The sequence below is a fragment of the Tachysurus fulvidraco genome, chromosome 4, assembly GCF_022655615.1.
Source record: "Tachysurus fulvidraco isolate hzauxx_2018 chromosome 4, HZAU_PFXX_2.0, whole genome shotgun sequence".
NCBI lineage: Eukaryota > Metazoa > Chordata > Actinopteri > Siluriformes > Bagridae > Tachysurus > Tachysurus fulvidraco.
This window is the reverse complement of record NC_062521.1, coordinates 15,575,118-15,599,798: the sequence shown is the minus strand read 5'-3', so window position 1 is coordinate 15,599,798 and position 24,681 is coordinate 15,575,118. Positions and strand designations below refer to the sequence as shown.

At 35.6% G+C, this 24,681-nt stretch overlaps 3 protein-coding genes across 4 annotated transcripts; 2 read left to right on the top strand and 1 right to left on the bottom strand.

Annotated features, from left to right (window-relative positions):
• Positions 1-222: 222 nt before the first annotated feature.
• Positions 223-22,757, bottom strand: rassf4a (Ras association domain family member 4a). 2 transcript variants are annotated; one of them, XM_027142136.2, is made up of 11 exons: positions 22,601-22,757; positions 15,464-15,541; positions 15,295-15,370; positions 6,129-6,277; positions 5,320-5,396; positions 4,706-4,872; positions 3,512-3,613; positions 3,328-3,379; positions 3,105-3,226; positions 1,844-1,941; positions 223-1,632 (listed from the first exon to the last, which is right to left on the bottom strand). In XM_027142136.2, the coding sequence occupies exons 2-11, from the start codon at positions 15,517-15,519 to the stop codon at positions 1,563-1,565; spliced, it is 969 nt and encodes a 322-aa protein (XP_026997937.1). In that variant the 5' UTR covers positions 15,520-15,541; positions 22,601-22,757; the 3' UTR covers positions 223-1,562. The 2 variants fall into 2 exon arrangements, with proteins under 2 accessions (XP_026997937.1, XP_026997939.1); XM_027142138.2 differs by lacking the exons at positions 15,295-15,370; positions 15,464-15,541 and having other exon boundaries at positions 22,601-22,740.
• LOC125141081 lies at positions 17,111-18,207 on the top strand. Its single transcript, XM_047812769.1, has 4 exons — positions 17,111-17,269; positions 17,471-17,588; positions 17,691-17,774; positions 17,929-18,207. The coding sequence occupies exons 1-4, from the start codon at positions 17,206-17,208 to the stop codon at positions 18,038-18,040; spliced, it is 378 nt and encodes a 125-aa protein (XP_047668725.1). The 5' UTR covers positions 17,111-17,205; the 3' UTR covers positions 18,041-18,207.
• Positions 19,938-21,781, top strand: cxcl18a.1 (chemokine (C-X-C motif) ligand 18a, duplicate 1). The gene is made up of 4 exons (XM_027142139.1): positions 19,938-20,097; positions 20,179-20,311; positions 21,134-21,211; positions 21,522-21,781. The coding sequence occupies exons 1-4, from the start codon at positions 20,028-20,030 to the stop codon at positions 21,604-21,606; spliced, it is 366 nt and encodes a 121-aa protein (XP_026997940.1). The 5' UTR covers positions 19,938-20,027; the 3' UTR covers positions 21,607-21,781.
• Positions 22,758-24,681: the final 1,924 nt, after the last annotated feature.

Sequence of the window (24,681 nt, the reverse complement as noted above, 5' to 3'; positions counted from 1 at the left end):
CTCACAGAACAATGACTTACTCTGCAGGGCTCATTGTTAGCTTGCAGGAAACAGCAAATGACTTTTTTTCTTCTTAAGGAAAACAACTTTCACAGTGAATTCAGATAATGATATTTCTCATGTAGCATAATAACAATGTATATATTAAATTGAGGTATGAGAGCAGGGCGTGGAAATGTATAATACTGAACTTTAGTAGTGATTTCAAAACTCGACATCAAATTATTTGTAGAAATTCTTCATTACATGCTCATTGCTGATTGGTTACAGTGCAAACCAGACTTTCAAAAACTGGCTGATATTTACACGGACAATACAGATACGAGTTTAAATGAATCTGCTTTTTTGTGTGTTCATTTTACATCCATACCACTTATCTTGGGAGTCTATCTCAGGAAACAGGGAACAGGAAAGGGGAATCTGTTGCAGGACACAGTTGCACCCACAAAAGCACACCTATTCACACACCACAGACAATTCACACACATTTGATGGCTTCAGAAGGAATTAGTGTTAAATCTAGTATTCATTCAGAAATAATGCTGATTTTTAATTTGTTTCAAAGATCCTGGTTACACAACTCTACATGACTATATACAGTTGTGAAAGGACTTTATTTATCACACTACCTGCTGTCACCCAGATGAGGAAAGTTTCTCTTGTAAATCTGGTTTGTCTCATTCCATCTTTCTCATATTATCTGCGGGAGGTTTTCCTTGCCTCTGTTTCCTCAGGCTTGATCATTAGGGATAAATATAATTGAAATTTTATCATGTATTTTTGTAAAGCTGCTTTGAGACAATGTCCATTGTTTAACAATAAAATACAAATAAAATTGAATTGAATTTAGAGGTGCCAATATAAGCCTACAATGCATGTCTTTGGACTTGGGGAGGAAACCAGAGAATCCAGAGTAAACCCCCAAAGCATGGGGAGAACATACAGAGTTCATACACAAGGCAGTGACAGGAAAATAACCCCCAACCCCTGAGGTGAGGCAAACATGCTAAATCACTAAGCCACATACTGTATACACAACATTATCATGAGTATGCAAGCGTTGAAAAAGGAATCCAGGATATTCAGAAGAATGGATGACTCCTTATAATAACATCATTGTCACAAGGCTAACTGAAAAGCAGCAGTGAGCATGTGGTATTCAGTATGCTGTATGCTCTCTGCACTAAAGCTGTTCACTAGAATGACCACAGACCACACAGATACAGTTAGACTGAACATCTGTATCATTTTTTATTACATATTCTTAAAAAAACAATAATAGTATATTATGTTCAACCAAATAACCAAATACATTCAGTGTAAACTCATGATAAGTCGTTCAGTAAGGGCCACTAACTAAAAAAAAAAACAGCATTTAAAAATACTTAAGTGCTTTATAAAGTATTTTGACAGTAGCGTCTGGCATTTTGTGACTCCTGAGTATTCTATATGAAATCAGGTATTGGTACTTACAAACCCTTATGTATAAATCTTATTGCATCTACTATGTTCTCAGTCAAAATCAAGTACATACTTCTCACTAAATCAAGTAAATTATCTTCTCACACACAGTCTGTACTTTCAGAAATATCCTTTAGCTGCTGTAGCATCATCGATTTCAATACACCATACCTGTGAAAGAGAATGTAAATAAAGTTTGGGTTGGTGAATGAAATACAGACTTGGCTTTAAAGCTTCAGGTTGATAATGTCCTCAGGAAAAGAATTAATTTATCTATCATTATTGTCACATAGAGGAGAAACAAACTATAAAGCATATCAGCTTTGCAGTAGATGTCACGAGAAGAATCGTACGATTTTATTGTGTGTGTGATATGACTTACTTTTGTGTCAGTTTTGAAATCTCTCTCTCCTCTTCTTCCCTCAGTTTGGTGACAAAGCTGTTCAACACAGGCATCTCAAACTTTATGTACTGTGCAACCTGGAAAAAATAGCACTCTTTTGTATTGTGATATTGATAGCCGAAATTAAACAGGTCTTATTTGTCCATTTACTGTAAGTGTGGCAGTCTGAGAAAATGGCTCATTTGGTCATATATTGATTTTCTACCATATATAATAATCCTGAAACCTACAGGCTATAAACTGAAATGCGTTTCTTTTTTGCTTGCATCTCATTAGACATTGAGTCAGCCAAAATTTGTTCACAAACAATATATTCAGCCTGTGTCCATTTTGTCCATATGCGTTATCCCTATAAGTGACATTCAATGTGGAAGGAAATTCCACTTGGTATTTTTAGACAGACTGACTGCATTTACTAAACTCTTTACTAAACAGAAAAAAATGAAGACATGGTTAGACAAAATAAAAACTTTTCCAAATCATTTTAGCACACTACACTCACTGTCCACTTTGTAAGGAACACCTGAATATCTGTACATTAATGCAGTTCTCCAATCAGCCAACCATGTGGCAGCAACACACAAAAAACATGAAGGTCAACAGCTTCAGATTATGTTCACATCAAACATCAGAATAAATAAAAATGACTGAGTTACTATCATCCTGCCAGCTTAGAGCAGTCTGGTCATTCTCCTCCGATCTCTCTCATCAACAAGGTGTTTCAACCTGCAGATCCTCCACTCACAAAATGTGATGATTTTCCTTTAATTACACAATTCTGTGTAAACTTTAGAGACTGTTGTGTGTGTGTGTGAGAATCCCAGGAGATCATCAGTTTCTGAAATACGGAAACCAGCCCATGTACCAACAACCACAAAATACTCAAAGTCACAGATATAACAGTTTCACTATTCTAACATTTGATGTGAACATTAACTAAAGCTCTTGATGGTATGTGCATGATTTTGTACACTGTACTGCTGCCACACGATGACTGTGCAGGTGTACAGGTGTTTGTAAGTGAACTGTGACTGAATATTTTTGTCATTTATAGCAGAAATATCACACACGATTTTGTTGAAATGATATCACACCATTTTGTGTGTATATATATATATATATATATATATATGTATATATTTTCAGAATTCATCTACAGCAATATCCGATGTGGATTTTCCCAGACCACCACACATTAGACTGCATACACGTGTTTAATGACACAGGCAGAAGGACTTACATCATAAGGAACCTCTTCGCCCAGATCCTTTTCCATAATGAAAAGTTTGGCAATTTTTTCACATGGTCCATATAGCACACGTGACACCAAGGGATACCCATCGTCTTTAATCTTTGTCCTTTCTGAATTGTAAATAATATAAAAAATATTACACATGAATAAACAGAAGGCTGTCAGTAATTAGTAAGGAAAGAGATAGAAAAAGCAAAGAAGCAAAAATTACCTCCCGATTCATGGACAAAATAAAGGGCAAATTCATCTGCTTTATTTTTGACCTGTAGAAACACAGTATGATAAATTGTATAGCTTCAAGAGTGATTAAGGGATTATTGAGATTAAGGGTTAATCATATAAGACAGGTCATTTATATGTAATACTCTAAATGAAAATGTATTCAAATACCATACCCGAAATTTATTCAATAGCAGACTGAGCACTTGTAGCGTTGTCATTGTACTGCTCACACGAACATTAGTTACTGATCCATAAGCTGGGGTGAAGATTGATGTCTGAAACAATCAACAGTAAAATACTACATTATTATTGCCACATAAAGAACATTTTCAATTGACAACAATTGACTGAAACACAATATAAGGCAGCATTAGAAATGCTGCATTAATCTAATGTCTCTTTTTTTTATTCAAAACAAAAGTCAGTATAAGTAAACACAAAGACCTGCCGAATCCTGCCCTACTTTTTCCATGTCGTGTTTTTCCATGTAGCTTATAAGGATGTCAAAGTATTCAGATATTCATGTGTAATTTGCTTTTATTTCCCGTTCGTTAGTTTACTCCAGCACTCTTGAAGGCAGCATACCTATCCACCATTACCAACCACCCCTGAGACAGATCACTTAAACACACAGCTTCCTGTCCAGTTTCTCAACATCTGCAGAGAGACCTTTCTGACCAGGCTGACCCTTAACCTTGAGGAGTGCTGATGAGAAAAGCAGGTGACAGGCCTTTGTGAAGAGTGTGTTGCTGTCAGGGGAACGCCTGCACAGGAAAGCACTCCCTTTCAACACCTGCATCCATTCATTACAACTCTCTGACCTGCAGGACACTCACATCACCAACACTCCCCTTTACACTAACTGCTACAGTCATTAGTAAGAGCTCAAGGGCACTTTGCCAGTTCCCTACAAGCACTATTGTACTGTGCTCATCTTTGCTGACATTCCTTTAGACATCCATTATGCATTGAGTTTCAATTAAGCAAATTACCAATAAGTGACTCATTTATGCATATTTTTTAACTGATTATCCTACACAGGGTCACCTAGGAGTCCTAGAATCTCAAGGAATTTGGGGTACAAGGTGGGTGACAGCCTGGACAGGGTGTCAACCAATCGCTGGGCAAAATCACACACACACGAACACGCGCACACCAAACAATTTAGAGATGCCAGTCAGCCTACAGTGCACATTTTTGGAGTTTGTTCCCCCCAGTGCTTTGAGAGTACTCATGTTTCCACCCCGAGTCCAAACACACAAAAAGTAGGCAGGATTCAAAGCCCCTAACCCCGTAGGTGTGATGTAAACAGCTGTGGCTAATGAGCCAATGTGCCACCCCAATATGAGATGTAAAATGCTTGTCACCTTGTGGTTGTAAAAGTGGCCATTGATGGAGAAGCGATGCCTTTTAACCCTTTGTAAATCTCCTGAGGATCGTTGTTTGGACCGTCTTTGGACGTTCATGAAGCTGGCATCACTTCTCGTTCTTGGAAGTTGAGGAGTTTCCTCTTCTGAGCTAAGACCATCAACATCTACAATAGACAAGACAAACCTGGTGAACACATGAACTTTTTAATATAGCACTGTAACTCTTCAAAACATGCTGCTGTGTACACATTCACCATCTCAAATTAATCACACTTGAATATTGCAGAACAGCACAAAACAAAATTAGCTGCATGAACACCTGCAGGAACACTGGCGAGCATGTGTACGTGGCGGAAACAATCCGTCACGTAGAAATGATCTAGGAAAAACAATATGGCTAAAAATAAACAATACAGAAATATAGACAATATGGTTTCACTGTCAGTGAGTCATGTACACAGTCATGAAGTATTGTCTTTATTTGGGACTTGCACACACACTTTGTGTGTGGAATTATTACAAACACATCTGATGAAAGATTCATAGTTGTTATATCTTTCCTTCATTGGCAAGCCCAAAGAAAACAAAAGCTAGGTTATTTTTGAACTTACTGTTTTTTGCTGGTACAGTAACTTCATTGTTGTTGGACTGAAATGACAACTGAATGGGACTCTTTTGGTTTTCATTTCTGTCAGCAAAGAGAATATACAGTACAGGACATTTAGTGCACTTTAATTCAACAACATAGATCTGTTTAATTAATGTTATGCCACTCAATGATCATAATTGGTATCAGAAGTATTTAAACAGTTATTTCAGTTTGAAAATGACTAAAGATGATGTATACAGATACACATTCTTCTGTTTTTATCCCATAAAATATTTATATTTGGTTACAAATCTTGATGAATTCTGTTAATACAATACAATACACTACAATAGGTTTTGTAGCACATCAGGCAACCACATATAAGCTCACTGGAGTGTTAAACTTAAAGAAGCTTAAGATTTCCATGTGTAGGGAGGATGTTACACGTGAGACACAGGAGGGAGTGTGACAGAGGAGTATGACTTCAATCAAGCTGTGTATGCTCAGACTTCAGTAATATTGTGGGTCATTCTCTATAATTATGCTTTTCAAGTGACGCAAATCAATCTGCATCTAGAGTCTATGCATGAGCTCTGAACAAAAAAATGATTTGAAATTCTGTGTGCTTCAAATGTATGTGCCAATCTGTTATACTGCTATACTTTTCTACTTCATTCTTGTAATACAAATTCTTATATGAACTTTATATAATTTGATCAAAATTCCTCATCTAAAATACACAGGAAAGACGACTACACTGAGTTGATGAAAAAAATTAATTATTGAGATTTAGGTAAAAAGAAGCAATGGGTGTAGCTCAGTCCCACCCACCTATGTTCTGTCCCTGGGCTCTCTGGACCCCATAATCCTGTGTTAGCAAAGTGAAAGCGCTCATGGTCATCCTGCATCTGCAGTCTGATTGGCCTCCTCAGACCCCAGGAGATGTTGAGTAAACCCTCCATGATCAACTCGTCCCCTTCCTGCAGTGACAAAAGAAATAATAATAAGCGTTAATTTTTCTATTGTACAAAGGAAATCCTGTTTGGCTCATGTTCAGCCCAGTTTTGTTTCATGTCTACGTGCTAGAAAGCATTCAGGCCCAGAATTCCCGTTCTGAGACTCTAGAGCAGTGGAAAGTCACATTGGGAGGTATCCGCTTCAGACAACCTACCTTAGGTCACATCTTGGAGTGTGACACTGAATCATGACACAGCGCTGTATTAAGTCACGTCCACCTTGTTTTGTATAACATGAAATGCGTATGGAAAATGTTCTTATTTTGACTTTAGTCTATATAATAATGAAAAATACTTTTAACCAAATCTCTATCCTTATAATCAATATTATCATAATAATGAATGGTCAGCGGCATAGATGTATATTTTTAAATAATTATAAAAATAAAAATAAATAAAAAAATAAAAATAAATAAAATTAAAATTCTTTTAAATAACACACACACACACACACACACACACACACACACACACACACACACACACACACACACACACACACACACACACACACACACACACACACACACTAAGGACACATTAGAAAGACAAACTAAACAAAAACGTGCCATGTGCAACACATGTCTAATCCTCTCAGGAACTAGATGGATAATCCTCCTCCAATCCCCATGTGAGTACATCACTTAACATGGCCAAAAAAGCAACAGATTAAAATTGAATGCCGAATATAGCTGCCTTTAGCACATCCTAACAAATCCTGGCTAGCAACTGAATGGAAATTGCTTTAAACTAATATTAGTTTTAACTAAATATATTCACTATTTCTTAGTAATATTGTAATATAGTTTAATGTCTAGTACATTATCACTGTAATGATTCACTAAATAAATAGCACTTAGTTCACCTAATTAATCTGCTTTGTGCTTTAGACTAAACTACGGCTACACCGAGTTTAAGCTTACAGATTTCTTACACCTATACAGCTGACAAGAATCTTTAGAGGAAATTACACAATTAAATAATTTATTTTAATTACTTAACAATTAAGAATGAATTATGCTTCATTACTCTACATGAATGGAACATTTAACAGGATTTTGGTATTAAATATTTTTATATAATTACTTTTCCTTAAAAATTCTTTGATTAGGTTCATTTTTATTTAGAACTCCCACATACTTTCTGCCCAGTTATCTTTTTTTTTTTTTAGATATCTGTTTTATCTAATCAGCTTCAGTGATGGTCTTAACACAGAAGAGGAAACTCCGACATTCATGCCAGCTTCATATCTATCCAAAGATGGACCAGTGATAAAACGGATCACTTCTCCATCATCTGGTACTTTTACAACCACAGCCATTAGCTTTGTGGAGAAACTCCTAATTTGTCTCAACTGTTCCTCATAATTTATTGCAGGAGTTCCCATCATTTTGAGCAAACAACTCCCAATGGACATTATGAACTTGCTGTGACCCCAAGCCTATGCAATCAGCCTGCATTTTTTACTCCAGTTATAATATAGAATTTATTGTGATTATTAACATTTAAACATTTTATCATGCTAATAATGTGTAACAAATACAAACCTTGCAATGGGACCATCATTTTCATGGCACATATCTGACTACCCTGTTTTGGTTGAATCTTCTAATTTATCATCATCAGGCTTGTAAATCCATATTCAATAAATATTCTCTGCATACTTTCACATTTGTTTTCTGTTGCTACAGCCGGAGAGTCACTTAATGTTTTAGGAACTAGAAGCAGATACATAAAGTACATAAACACAACATTTTACAACAGTAACCCAAAATTCTTAATATTTTTGAATATTTTTTCTTAATATTATCTAAACAGTATTAGTAAATAAACACTAGTATAAACTGTACCTTGTCTTATAAACTAGATGGGAACACACTGCATTAAAGCTAGTCTAATTAAAAACTAACAAAATAAAAAGGTGATGTGGTTAATTTATAGTAATTTGGAGTCATGAATACGTTTTTATCAAAAGGAATCAACTCAAACTGTTCCTAACCTCGTGCAAATTTATATGGATTATAATTTAATGTTAATTAACTTAACAACCTCAAACTTAAGTATGTATGAACACTTCAAATTTACTCTTAACATGACAACAAAATGACATAAAAACAAAAGCGAATGCTCAGTTTCCCCCCCTAAAACTAGTCGGTCCTGAAATGATCATTCAACACACTAACAATAAAAGAGATAAAAACAGATGAGTGAGAAGTTGAAGCCTTCCAAACCCATTCCCACATAGATCCCTGAGGCCCTGTATGAGTACAAGAAGGTGAAGTAGTTGATATACTGCTGGCAGCAGACTGAATAAGGGTGAGTGTGTGTGTATGTGTTCTCGAGTGAGCTAGGTGGAGGGCCGAGTGCTCCCAGGTTCTCATTGTGTCTGAAATATAAACAATCAGGGCAGCTGCAGCAGTGAAGCATGGTCATCTGCCAGGCCACAGCTTCCTCCACCCTCTCAGCCCAGCACACACACACTTCCTCCATAGAGAGCGAGGTCAGTGCATGGCTATATTTAGTGTCATGAGCCTTGGCTTACACCCAGCAGTGGTATAAAAGGCTGTGCGCCTGTAGAGCAGATCAGACTCATTTCACAGACTAAGAGCAAGCAGCTGCTCCCTGACACAGAGCAGCATCAGGACTACATCATAACTCACAAAACGCAAGCTTATATCTACTACAGGTGAGTATTTGCTTTCAATTCTCATTGATGTTAATATTTTTTAAAAAAATATGACATAAAAATAGAAAATAAGTAAAAGCCTTCAGTTTTTATTACGATTAAAGCTGAATATGCTCCAGAACAACCAGAAGTAGCTCAATTAATCTTTTTTGATGTCTCTCCAGCATGAAGCAGAGAAGGCTGCTATTATCTGTGGCTCCTTTGCCAACAATAACAGAGACTCATGAGGATGCTTCACAGACGGGATGCTCCACGCAGTCTATGGAGGAATATGTGGACTCTATTAAAAAGCTGGCTCAGCCTGCATACGGCCCTGTGCGGGTTGTGAGGACTCTTAGGACTCGTCTTTTTTCCAAGCCTCTGGAAAAACACTTGGGAAGTAGCAGCCCACTTCACTGTTCCTACAGGACCCCACGCTCACGTGTAAACACACTGGGTCTAGATGAGCTTGCACACAGTTTCAGCAGCCACAGAGACCCAGTGGACTGGCTCTTTGCACAGACACAGTTACCTGCACCTCGAGATGAGCTGCGCAAGACTGACAGTGCACCAGCTGCCCTGAGGTTACTGTAATAATCTACACACAACAGAACTGTGATGCACTGGACTGAGATACGATACACTAAAGGATGTGGGCCGCAGACTTAATTATGTCATAATTTATTTGTGTGTGTTTGTATTTAAGTTTACACTGGATGTTTTTAATAAAGTTGAATATTTTGGTAATTGGACATTTTCCTTCTCTGGAAACACAGTTTTTTTAAGCATCAAACAGGTTTAGTAAACTAGTGCTAACTGCAAAAAACAAACAAACAAACAAACATGGAGTGACATAGTTCTCTAATTCTTTAAACAACCATTTATTAAATCATAATTTATTTTAAATTTCTAACATTATTATTTATTATCATGAGCAATATTGTATAGTCTATGGGTGGGTGGTGCAATTAAGGTTAAATCACCTTTACCTGAAGTTTATTTGTTTAAAAAGGTGAATATTGTTTACCTTTAAAACTCATTAGAGATGATAAGAAAAAAGACTGTACCTGAAAAAAAGGGTTTTAAAGATTTGTCCAAGAAAAACTAAAAAAGGTACAATTCTGTGATCGTGAATCTAAACGTGATTGTCTGATTTTATGTGAACATCATCATAGCATCGAGCTACACAGATCTGTGACCACACAAGCCGGTTAAAATATTTTCGGATCCTATTATTTTGTCATTTAACTAAAAATAGATTTAAGAACATAAATAAATAATACAACTCCTACACTCATCTACTTAACCAGCACCAGAGCCAAACACCTATATCTTAATTTATACATAACATTTTACATAAGCTAGATGTAAGAGCATTTCTTCTTCATCAAATAAAATACATAAAATATACATACAATATAATAAAGCTACAATAATGGCATTTATAAAGCAAACTTAAAATGTGTATACTAGTGAAAATATCTATAATGAAGCTCTATGTAAGAACAAACACAGAAATATTCATCTGACTATAATTTTGTATTCCATTAACTAGTAAAATTGTTCAAATTAACTATTTTACTAGTTAATGGAAAACAAAATCATTGACGTGGTTGATCATTGAGACAACCACATGCTCATGCAACACAACAATATTTTGAAATGCAGATCATTTACATACAGGGATTGATGTAACCAAACGGGTTTGGGTGAGTCGTCCATAATTTATTCTGTGGTGGTAAAAAGGAGCAACGCTAAAACTGTTGGATAAGCAGTACTGAGAATGCTACATTTGTGGAAACTGATGTATAATGCCATATAAGTCACATTCTGCTCCTTTATACAAGTTATAGACTCATGCTTAGTTGTTATATCTATACACACACACACATAAAAGTGTCATTTCATCATAGTAAATGCAACAGAGTTTAATTCAGAGCTATGAATTGTTTAAGCAATCAGTCTAACAGAAACAAGAACCATCTGTCAGTCAAACATTCCAATATTAATGGTCACTTAAACTGAGTGAGTTCGGACAAAAACATTTAAATAGAAACTATAGGACATTCGGATCCATCTTCTCGTGTACCTTTGTTATCTCAAACACAAATGTCTTCAGTGTATAGGGAAAAACAAAAGATTAGGTCTTTCTATTACTTTTGAGAGGACTGCAGGTCAATGATGGTCAGCTGGCTCCCTCTACTGGTTAAAAGCCCACACTGCAGAATGTGTGAAAAGTTTTCCACCACAAATAGATCCTTCAACCCAAGCAGCAGCTTGTGACTGTAGATTTGACTGGGGCAAGAAGACATTAACAACATCACAGCTTCAAAATAAATTGTGTCTGGAAGCTATCACACATGACTGATGCTACAGACTAACATTTAATGAATCCAGTTTTTGTGTGAGCAAAAAAGTTTTTGTTCTTCGGTTGATAATTCTTCATGGTCGCTACAACTGTTCATCCTATCCACAAAATTGATTTAGATCTTTTTGAGGTTTTACACAGCATGCCTTTCCTGACGCATTTCATCCAGGCTTAGGACTGGCATTGAGAGTTAACCCCACAGTAGCTGGGTTGGATTGAACTCGGGCCACAGTGACACGGTCCATCCATAATTCAGCTGTAATCTCCCAGATTTTGCAATATACACTCACTGAGCATTTTATTTGGAACACTCTACCAATACTATGCAAGTCCCCCCTCCCTGTCATACAGACTCTTCGTTGCATGGATTCCACAAAATGTTGGAAACATTCCTGTGAGATTTTGATTGAATTACACAGTCGCTGCAGATTTTCCAGGTGCACTTAATGCTGTTAATCCTAAAAAAAAAAAAAAAAAAAAAAACTGTTCTAATTCGGATCTGTCACTGGGAAGTTTGAGAGGACTTTTGCTTTTGTGACATGGTGCAATATCATGTTGGAACTAGCCATTAAAAGATGGAAAATTGTGGCCATGAAGGATTGCACACAGTCAGCACCAGTGCTCAAATAGCTGTGGTGTTTAAGTAATGATTTGATGATGATTTGAGGTTATTCAGTATTATTATAGTCTTCCTAATAAAGTGCTCTGTCAGTGTAGATGTGCCACAGTGTGCTTTTTATCGGATGTCTTCTAAACCATTGGTACAAACTGGTACATTTATTTTCTCAAAAGACTTATGAGTACCAGTTTTTGTACTTCGAATAAAATACCAGTTATCCTATTGAAACTCAAACTGTCCATTGGCTAAACAAGAAGGGGTTGCTGCTCGAACTGTATTTGAACCACTATGCCATGGGAAACAGTGGAAAACAGCCAAAACAATAAAATAAATAATATGTAATAAATATGTAATAAATAAATAAATCAAGGAGTCATCAGCATGCTCTTTGAATCCTCAGCTACATCCCCCGAGTTCATAATTTTTCGTAACTAGAGTTGAATATAGCAAAACCGCTCATGCAGTCAGTATTTTTTTTAAAAACATGTCCATGCCAATGTTTTTTTCAAGTGAAATTGGTTCTATTTAGTAAACAGAAGCACACAAAAAGCCCTCTTTAAACCACTGAGATGCTTTAAACCACTGAGATGCTTTAAGAATGATTGAAGTAAATCTGCTAGCCATGTTAAGAAATACACATATCAAACTTCCCTCTTTTCTTCCCCTCATAAAAGACAGGAAATCTTGCCCTCTATTACCTCGTTTTATTCAGTATTATGTAATAAGTACCCTCTCAGCCACATGTTGTAGCATCTCTTATTGCATGCAAGTATTGACAGACCAGACATATAGAAGTGTAGAGTTTCACATATTTAACAATAAAAGCCTGTGCTCAGACAATAAGAGCCTGAGGACTGATTACATGATTATAAAATATAACAAATCATTCATTATACACAAGATGCCATGTTATCTGATGCCATAAAGATAATTACATCTGTTTATCACATTTCCTCCCCTCAAGGAACAAAGTAAGTCAGTTTGTGAGTTTGCATTATGTAATAGCTTTTATATATATTATGCTGCTTTAACATTTGGGGTAATTATTTACTTGAATATTACAATTTATTCACATACAAGTCAGAGAAGCAGTATAGCTTCAGCAGGCTCTCAATAACTTCTGCATTAAATGCAACCATCCAAGCATGCCTTATACAAAATATACTAATTATACAGCAGTGAATAACTTCTTTACTCAGGCTAAAAGTGTTACCTCAGGCTTGCTTTTTAGGGGTAAACATTATGACTAAATTTAAATTGAATTTTAAACGTTATCATTTATATTCTGTTATATGTTTTTATATTTCTGTAAAACATCTTTAAGAAAATTACAATTCAATGAAATTGAATTGTAATTTTTTCGAGCACTAAGACCATAAAGCTCAAATACATTTTCTCACACACACACACACACACACACACACACACACACACACACACACACACACACACACACACACACACACACACACACACACACACACACACACACACACACACACACACACACACACACAGCCTCTCCCTCTGATTGTTTACTTTATCTGACTCACATCCTGTTCAAGAACAGCTCCACTCTGTCTGTCATTATGTTATGTCACTGTAACAAACATCTTTTAAAGCATGTGGACTTGATCAGTGTAACCCAAGTGTAATTATAATTATAATGCTTCTTGAATACTAATCATAATACTTCATGCAGTGAAATACATTTAACTTAAATTCAACATCAACTGTACAGTAAACAGCAGTTTCAGTGTCAGGTCAGTGGAAAACCACTTTATGGTTAGCTCCGTGATGCTCATTAATCATCGTTCATCATTCATCCTTTAAAGAGGGCTGTGTGTGTGTTTCTACTTAATGAATACAACTAAATTCATTTGAAATGTTAGGAATTTCCCAAAGTGACAGCCAATAATCATTCACAGATTTCACATGCAAAATGTCAGATGTGACTCTTGTACAAAAATGTCAAGTAAAAGCAAAAAAAAAAAAAACAACCCATAAAAACAAACTGAAGCAAGTAAGTGACTAAAAAAAAAGTGCCTGAAACGTGCTACGTCTCAAGCTCGCCCAGCAGCAACGATCTGACCTTTTCACTGAAATCTTTTTAAAAAGGCTTTCAGAGAATGACATTCATACTGTATGAGCTGTACCATCAAAGAGTAAATGTTGTTCTGCAGACTGCTGTGGATCTTTTGTTACAGCAAACCTACGATCACACAAACTTCATGCAGTATACAAACACAACCGTCCATGCATGGCTGTGGGGATTTGTGTTCATTCAGCCACAAGAGCATTATTGAATTCAGGTGCTGAGACACTATGAGAAGGCCGGTCATGTCAGTGGGGTTCAGTTCATCCCAAAACTGTTCAGTGGGGCTGAGGGTCACGGCTCTGTTCAGGCTAGTCGAATTCTTTCACTCCAAACTTGACAAACCATGTCTTAAATGAGCCTCATTTTGTACACAAGAGTACTGTCATGTTGGGGCATGTTTTAGCCTGTTAATTCCAGTGGACTTATTTCATACTGTGCAATACTGAAGAACATTTTCTATCTGCCTGAGCAGACATTATTAAGCCCATAGACTGCCAGGATCATGACAGGATAATATGAAGACAGAGAAAAGAATGAGTAACATAAAACTTTAAATTGTGAAAATATCTCAAGGTTGTAATATCGTAACATTAGTTGAGTTCTATAAAACATAACTGTAGCTTTGTACAAAAGCTTATACCTTTTCTAGCACCACTGTTTCTGCATAGATGTAATTGACAGACCTGACTTTTTTAAATGAATTTTAATGAATGTATAGTTTTATTGTTTAGTAATTCTTTGACAAATATTTCCATGTCTCATATACTTAGATTTATATTTTGGAAAATTTGAAATATGATATTTCAAAAAGAAAAAAAAAGGAAAAATTAATTTTTCATTAAGGGGTTCTCCTAATGCATTTTGGAAAATATATGGGCCGGGTGGCTAAAAGTATAGATTTCTCATGACTCTCATCAGATTTATCTATTACAGACACACTTGAATGAAAGCTGATGGGGATTTAAAAAAACAAACAAACAAAAAAAAAAACTCATTTCTTTTTATTTTATCTGTTTTGTTTTGTAAAACACAATAATAAAAAAGAATGCCTGATTAAAATAATTTTAAAAAGCTTGGTGTCACATATAATAACAACACAAAAAGCTATCAGCTAATCTACTTCCTGAACCTTTCAAGGACTTTCACTTATGGCCCAAGGAACTCAAGACCAAGAGAGTAAACATTATCTAAGAACCTGGACTGAACTTTCAGTATCTGAGTTTGCACATACCTCTCGGAGACGAAGCTGAAAACTCTTTCCTTCATGGTAGCAGTTATAAGTTTTCAAAATGGATAACAGCTCTGTCCTTAAATTAGGATTGAAAAAAAAGTGGGGTTAGGATTTCGGGCAGCACATCGGAAATGCTCTAAATAAAGAGCCGTATGAGAGTTGAACTCACTTTGAGATGACTTTCTCTTCATTAACTCTGAGAAATGAGAATTGAGCAGGATTCATGATGGAAGATTTATCCTCTTAGCTAGAATGCATGAGATAGATAGATAGATAGATAGATAGATAGATAGATAGATAGATAGATAGATAGAGAGAGAGAGATAGAAAGATAAAGAGAGAGAGAGAGAGAGAGAGAGAGAGAGAGAGAGAGAGAGAGAGAGAGAGAAAGATCATTTAAGCAATGCATACAATACACAAGGGCATGAAGGTTTCATACTTTTGCAAAACACTGCCATGGTGTTTCATTCAGCTGGAAGAATTGAAAGTTAATGCAGTTTGGAGAGGGCAAGAAAAATAATGCTTACTCTTTCACTACTAGTCATGTCACAACAGGAGAGGTTGTACTGGCATGTCTTGAAGTTCAGTTTTAAAGGTGTGATTAGTCAGAATCAGTTATGAAAAACCACCTCATAGATTTTTATATTTGACACTAGAAATGGGTTATAAAAATTGTTTATAGTAATATTATAGGAAATGTTATAGTGTTCAGGTTTCTATTACTGAAAAACATATCAAACACACACACACACACACACACACACACACACACACACACACACACACACACACACACACACACACACACACAGAGCTGCAAAACAATAATATATTCATAATACATCAACTGTTTCTGTGTCCAATTGTGTGTGCATGCAGACACACACAGTTGATTTCTTATGAATATATTATTAATGTGTTGCAGCTAAATGTATTTGGCAAATCATATTTTCTCATGAGTCATATACCTTTAGACCATTTAGAAAAAGCCTTTGGGCTTATCTTATGCAGCCATTTAATTTATAATTACTTAAATTCATTATACTGATATAGCTTTTATGTAGGAAACTGAAATCTTTAGGAAATCTAATTATGTTTATGCTTACTCATTTAGCACTCTTCTAAAAATTCTGTATAATGTGATCCCTAAAAAGGACAACAAGGTGTGTCTAAGTCCCTTGGGAGTGGACAAGAGAGTTTTAAGAGGCTTCAATAATCTTTAATAGCTTCTTTAATAGCTAACTTTAGGTAAAGGACTGGTCCCTGTTAAACCTAGTTAAAATACAGCAAAGTATCTACAAAACACATTTAGTTTTAGTAAGGTTTATGAGAGAAGTGTATTGTGTGGGAACTGAATTTTGCATACAGTTCGATAACATTTTTAGTAATCAATCAATCAATCAGTTATATATGCTTATGAAGAGCTAATGCTATTCCATCTTGTCTAATCCCACATAAAATCTACTGTAGCACAAGTTGCTGAAAAAGGTTAATGCTGGCTATGATACAAAGGATATAGGTCTTGTTTTGGTCTCACAATGAGGAGCTACATACTTTTAGTAGTATTTTACAGTATATACATTCACACATACGCAGATACACACACACACATACAGTAAGGCAAGGAAGAGAGGTAAGCAAAGCATGGGAAATACAAAGACAAAAAGGTTTCATTCTTTTGTTTCATTCAGTGCCTGCTGGAGCTGGATCAAGTGAAAGTAAATAGCAGTGATTGAGGTGGGGAAAATAATAAAATCACATGATTCCCCTTTTCAAGGCTACTCATTCAAAGCCATTTCTTATAAATCCCCATAGTTTACCTCAGCAGTGAAGGAATTTTCAGGGAGTGGCTGGGAAACCCCATTCACACAGTTTAAAAGCAACTCTGTACAAAACACTGGCAGTGTTACAATGAAGTCCATGCTACACACTTTCTCTGCTCTTCTGGTTCTGGGAATCTGCATCCACTTCACACGTGAGTAATAATCAATGACAGATCACAGAGAGAATTACAGGCTTTGTTGAAACTTACAGTAGATTTAGAAAAACGATTTTGGGATATCTTGTAAATATGTAACCAATCAATTTGTCATTAATTCAGATTTTAACGAAGTTGATTTATTACATAAAATACAAAATCTTACAAAATGTAATTATGGCATGTTTCTTTAAGCAGAGTGTCAGCATGTTCCTAAGCGATGCACATGTGTAAAGTCCAGGAACGGAGTACTGGGACCATTTTCAGATTTCACACTCACTTTAAAAAGACCTGGATGCACGAGAGACGAGATCATGTGAGTAACATGGCTCAGATTAGTCCACAGTTTCCTCAGTCTCCTCATTTAGTCCACAGTTTCCTCAGTTTACTTATTGTAAATCTGTATTTGTAAATGTAGAGTGATCCTGAAGAAGGACAACCGAAAGTTGTGTCTAAGTCCTCACGGACCTCAAGGCAAAAGACTGTTGAAATGCTGGCACAGGTAAGGTATCTAACTACCTCGAACTTTAAACTTTTTAGTTTTACAACCTGGAAAGTGTGAAAAAATTGCTCAGGGGATAAATCTTTTGCAAGGATATTTTGTACTTTGCATATCATTTTATTTAACTTTTTTATTGCCTTGATTTCTTTTAAAGAAAACAGGAAGAGGGCAAAAATGTGAAGACATGCATGGGAAGACTCAGACCACGACAAAAGAAAAAGCAGCGTGCCAAATCGAAAGAGAAAAAGATAACCAGTGCAGCATGATGGCAGCTAATGTGGTCCTGTAAACACACTGCTTTTAGTAATCACTAGCTTCATTTGTATTTGTATATATGTAGTGGAATGGTATAGGTTTAATTTTTTTTTTTTTTTTTTAAAAAACAAACTTTAGGCTGGCCTAAAGGACTGTCTTGTTAAAGCTAGGTAAAAATCCAGCAACGTAAAAAGGCCAGAGCTAAAATGAATTGTTAGTTTTAAGATTGTTTTGTAAGATTGAAGTGAAGTGAACTGTATTTTGCACATGCTTGTAAACTTTTTTAAAATCAGATTTTTATATGTGTATAAAATATATACTGTATATATATATTTTTTTTTTTTACTCAGCTTTATAGAATAAATGTAAATTAAAAAAAAAAGGCAAAAAGTCTCTTTCAACGTTTCTTACTCTCTTCTTATTGCATGCATTTTACAAGCAACAATCAGTGAAATAGACCCGGTTCTAATGTTATAATCTTCCAGTCAGAAAGCTTCATCATTATTAGTTAATCAATCATTATTAATAAGAATCATTATTAGTTAATTTATTAATTTATTAATCTCATTACAGAATTATCAAGATCACACTAGGTTACAAATAACATGTACAACAAACTGCTCATACGTTAACCAGAAGCCGTCTCCACACTTCCATATGCCATGACTGTTATTTTGCAATAATTTTACTGCTGTGTGTTATTGCCTGTTGATTTAAAAACTGATACCCACATCAGCCATAACATTAAAACCACCCTCTAAAAAGTGTATAGCTCCACCTTTTGACATCAACAGCTCTGACCCATCGAGGTATGGACTCCACAATACCTATATCCTTTCGATCATAACCAGCATTAAACTTTTTAGCAATTTGTGCTACAGTAGCTCCTGTGTAGCATCTGATCAGATGAGCTAGCCTTCACTCCCCACAAACATCAATGAGGCTTGGGAGCCAAAACCCTGTTGCAGGTGATCAGTTGTCCTTCCTTAGACCTCTTTTGGTAGGAACACCCCTCTACAAGACCTGTAGTTTTGGAGATTCTCTGACTGAGTCACTTGGCCATGACAATTTGGGTATTGTAAACGTAGCTCAGATTATTACGCTCGCCCATTTTCTCTCCTTTCTCTTTCGTCAGCTGTGAAGAAGTGATTCTTTACTTGCTGCCTAATATATTCCACCCCTTGACAGGTGCAATAATAAATATTAGTCATTTCACCTGTCAGTAGTTTTAATGTTAAAGCTGATCCATGTGTATGCAAGGATGTATGAATTAGGGCTGTACAGTAGCTATCGAATATTTTAGTAATCGAGTATTCTACCGAAAATTTCATCTATTAATCGAGTAATCAGATAAAATGTATTTTTACTTAATTAAAGAGCAATATTAAATATACAAGAGAAAATAAGACGGGTCTCTTAAAATGAACAACTAATTGGTTTCCTTTTTTAGAAAAATGAACTTTTATTTTTTAAATGCATAGTATGCAGTGCATACAACAATATTTTCTATCAAAAATAAACTTTTAGACATTACCCATTGTTTCTCTGTCTGTAATTGTAATGTGAACAATGACAAAGTTGTCTGAGAAGAATTAAGTACATTTAAGTGCCAAACATTCTGGACTTTAAATTAACCCTTTTCTGAGATGCAAAAACAAAAAAAAAATTACTTTCAAATTACTTTTTTAAAGTATCAAAACTAAGGCATACATTAAAATAAATAAATAAATAAATGAATAAATAAATAAGATAGATAGACGTATGTAATCCATAGGAAATAATTTCCTTTTCATGAATGACTGCCATTGTTGAGTTAAAATAAAAAATATAAAAAAAAACAGTACTTTCATGTTACTAGAGATCATGTGACATGGTTCTGGCTAATTATGGGCAGGCAGGAAGAAAAGGAGGGAATGGTAATAGGAAACACATACCTCTCCGAGCAAACAGACACACAGACTTTTCTTTGCCTTCATTACGACTGCAACAGTATATAACATGACTTTCAGGAGTGTGCAAGCGGCTTTAACTCCACTGCTATTTCTCCTCTGCTTAAACCACCTCACAGGTACAGTGCCATCTGTGGACATCTATAAACACTTTAAATGTGCCTACATTTGGATAATCTGTTGTTTTCTTTTTTTTCTAGATAAGAAGGCAGCAGCAGTAAACATTCGGGAGAAATGCATGTGCATCACAGAGGCTAAATCTCTATTATGGAGAAACGTGAAAAACTTCAGAGTGATCAATTCAGCACCTCTTTGCAATAAAGTTCAGATTATGTAAGTATGCCACATTGTTAAAAAGATGCCATGTGCCTGCTGAGTGTGCTGTGCACAAGAACATGCATGCAACAACTTCATGGTGATCTTAGAATAGTCCGATGTACTACATGAATGCAGACTGGAAAGTAAAATAATTTTCTAAGTGCTAAGCAAGATGACCTCAGGACTAAAAATGAATTAATGCATGATGCAGAAACCATGCATTTTGCTTTACAAGTGTGAAACGTAAAAGAAATTACAAAAAAATGTAATTATACTCAAATATTGTAAACTTTCGGTGTACTTTTTGTGATTTGAAGGGTCTTCAGTATTCCGGACTGATCTTATACACATCTCATACATAGTTTACTATGCTCAATTGTAGTTCAGGTACTTACATTTGCTTAAAGCTCTTTACAATGGCTTCATGCTTACCTTACTCTCAGTACCTGCCATTATTGTGCTTGAGGCAAAGTACTTATACTTAGGTTTCTCGTAACTCTAAAGAGCTGTCAAGGCATCAATTCCAAAAAAGTTCTACAGAAATTTCGATAACATTTGGCCTTTTCTAACTCCTTGGGCCACTGAACAAAACTGTGAAACATTGACCTCTAAAGCTCTATAAAGCCTTCTGATAAGTAGAAAAGATAAGAAGCCCATTTTCCATTGTCTTTAAGGGAAATAACATCCTGCTGCAGCAGGATTGTAGAATTTTATATACAACAACCACATGTCTACCTATTAAACTTAGTCAGAAGATTAATAACCCAAACCCTATCATTAATAACGGAAAAACGGATTTGCTAGTCAGTGTTAATAATGTGTTGATCTCAATCCTAGCGTCTACACAGTGTCTAGACAAGTTTGTTTGGATCCACATTCTGAACAAGGGAAGAAGCTACAGAAATGTTGGAAAAGGTACTGTATTAAGACATTTCTATAAACAAGTAGATTTTTATCTGATTCACTATGATTACAAAGAAAGTCACACATGAAAATGTAAAATTAGCGTCTTATATTACTAACATATTTACAAAAGAAAAACTGGGTTATCAAGAATGTCTAAAATGTCAGTGAAGTGTTTAGGCATGTTCTGAACGTTTTTGTTACAGAGACATGTGCAGTAAGTGGTTATGTAAATAGAGATGTTTCCGGAACTATGTACTTCTGTTGCTCTCATCTGTTTGCAAACTGATAATGATACCAATTATCCCTTTTATTTCTGCAGGATCAACTTCAACGAAAGGAAGAAGAAGAGTTGCCTGAAGGCAAGACAAGTCAGACGGAGACCAAAAAAGCCAAAGGCAACTTAAATCTGGCCAAAGAGTTTTTAAAAAGTTTTTTATCAGCAATCAGCTTTCATAATGCTTTATTTTTGTAATGTTTCTGTACTCATTTTGTAACACATTAAAAAAATAAGCTGAAAAATGCACAAACTCACAATAAAAGTAAACAAATAAGAAGAAGTATAGCACTCTTTCAGCCTAAGTGATGGCACTTTATTTACAGAATTCCTTATAAAATTGCATTTTAACAGAACTGAATATTTGGATGACCCTACCTCCATCTATAGCCGTACATTTTTAAATCAGTCTCAATCTTGATAAAATAAAATAAATGGCTTCCATATAAAATATGGACAAACCAGTTATTACCAGGCAAAAGGAAAGGGTGTGTGTGAGTGAGTGTGTGTGTGTGTGTGTGTGTGTGTGTGGGAGGGTGTGTGTGTGTGTGTGGTCTGAGTGTGTGTGGTGTGGGTGTGTGTGTGTCCCTGCATTTGCCCAAAGTTTCTGGGATGGATTATGGTTTCAACATGAATATAACCAGTGAAGTGTTTCTGACCATGAAGTTGTGCATGTTATTGCAGTATTTATGCAGGAGCATGAGTCTGATCATGCAGCACACTTCACACCCACAGCATTTACATCTATCAGGTTTAGTCAGTGGATATGTATGTAAAGAGAAGCTATTTTGCAGAAGTTCTGCAAAACAGATAGGCCACAAAAAGTCACTATATTAATGTCGATACAAGGAAAAATCCCTTCCTGATGTAACTGGCATGAATGAAGGCCTGGTTGAGGAGACAGTGTGCTTCATTGACTGTCTAGTTAAATGTCCAGCAGCTTTACAGCTAAATACTCGACTCAAGCTTAAATATGGAAGATGTTATTTAGCAGGGATCTCAGTTACCTGGAGCGTTTTTACCTACAGAAACATTAAACAGTGAAAATAACCGGCTAGTTTCTCTCTCACTTCAGCCACAGGATTATAACATTTCTGTCCGGTTATTCGCCTTTAAAAACATACCTTATCATCTCATCACACGTCGCCTCTTCTCTCAGCACTAATAAAGAAATGACGGTATAACGGCTCTCTTTATCTTCCTGCTCTCTGTAGTCTGCTTGACCGTTCAACGTCTCCTAGACGCTTCGGTCAAAATAACATAGTGAATGGCGGCTTTGCGGACTAATCAAAATCAATCATGTGATAAAAACAACCAATCGAATACGTTCAAAGGCGGAGTCTTTTTGGTTGCCACAGAAACGGCTAGATCAGTGCTTTTCAATCTGCCAGACGCTGTTCCATAACGTGCTCTTCTATAATGTGCTGTTCCTCAATTAATAGTATTTTTGAGTCATTTGTTTCACAGCTAAATATACAGGAAAATGTGCGTCATACATACATACAAACACACATACGCACGCACACACACACACACACACACACACACACACACACACACACACACACACACACATATATATATATATATATATATATATATATATATATACATATATGTATATATATGTATATATATATATATATATATATATATATATATATATATATATATATATATATATATATATATATATATATACATATACACACACACACACTGACTGCATTGGTGGGCTTCCTGTTTTTGACTTTAGTCTGAGAATATCAGCTAAAAACATGTGACCATGTGACACCAAAAGAAGTGAGCAGATGTTTGAGGAACCTGAAACATTATGCTGCCAAGACACATCACTGACAGGAAGCAAGCTTTGGGAAAAAGGATAAGCTTACAGTATTATGAGTGCAATAAAGAAGTGATTTATAAAGGGACAGGTTTTCAGTTGTCTTTCAATCTCAATTTAGAGAGCCATTATATTATATTAAAATAATAACTTTGTCTATAATGCTTGCTTTAAATAGCCAATTTAAATGCTTATTCGCTTATAAATCTCTTGACCGTGAAATTATAATAATACACTGTGATTTCATACATGATCACTAAATAGCTGAAATAGCTGAAATTTCTCTCATATTGTGAGAGAAATTTACACGTTATTGTTTTCTTTAAATAATTACCCCAAGGGAATTGCAGATAACCACTTGTGATGGAAAATAATCATGTCTGGATCTGACAAGCAAAAAAAGCAGGATGACAAATGGACTTTTATTGATTTTGGAGACTCCATGTAGATAATATATGGTCTTAAGGCAAAGCTTCCCTAATGGATGAGTGTGTACAACCTCAGGGGTCAGGTGTGAATTGCCTGAATGTATTCAGCATTTTAAATGTAAAGCACTTATTTCAAAGAATTCTCCAAAAACATTAAGAGCATTACATTTTAAGTGATAAAAAGCAGATGAAGCAGTGGGTGTGTACTTGCTGTAAGAACTACCCCTAGTATCACCATGGTTCTTCTCTCCAGGGCTAAGCCCTAAAAGAACTAACATTTACTAAGATGATCTTACATGTTTCATGTTAACTGAAAGATTAGACATTAGATTTAGGAAATCTTTACATTGAAAAAACGAATAACTGAATATGTATATATTATATAGTTTAGTTATAATTTAGCTACATACAACAGAAACATGCTGCATGTATTGACCGTATACATTACCCAAAAACTGTTAATTGTTTTATCTTCTTCAGCGTTGCTTTGGATCTGGAGTTTATACGAGTAACACTTGGTGTGTGGGAATTCACCTTCAATGCAATTGAGCATATCCACCTACAAGCTGGTTTTAGACAGTAGGAGGAAATGAGAAATCCCAGAGGAAATGGACAGGGAGAGAACGTTTAAGGAAACTCCAAACTGACAGCATCCTGAGCTCAGAATCAAACCCTGGAGCTATAAACGTCAAGGCTGCACAATCATGCATTTCTATCATTTTTTCACTTAAGTCTCACTTAAGGCTCTAGACACACAACTACAGTGCTTTACAAGCACAGGACAGGAAGAGTTAGATAAACTTATTACTAAAGCTAAATCAACAACTTGTTCACTAGACCCCATTCCAACTAAATTACTGAAAGAAGTGTTACATAAAGCTGGTGAGCCTCTTCGTAATATTATTAACTCCTCGTTATCTTTAGGTTACGTCCC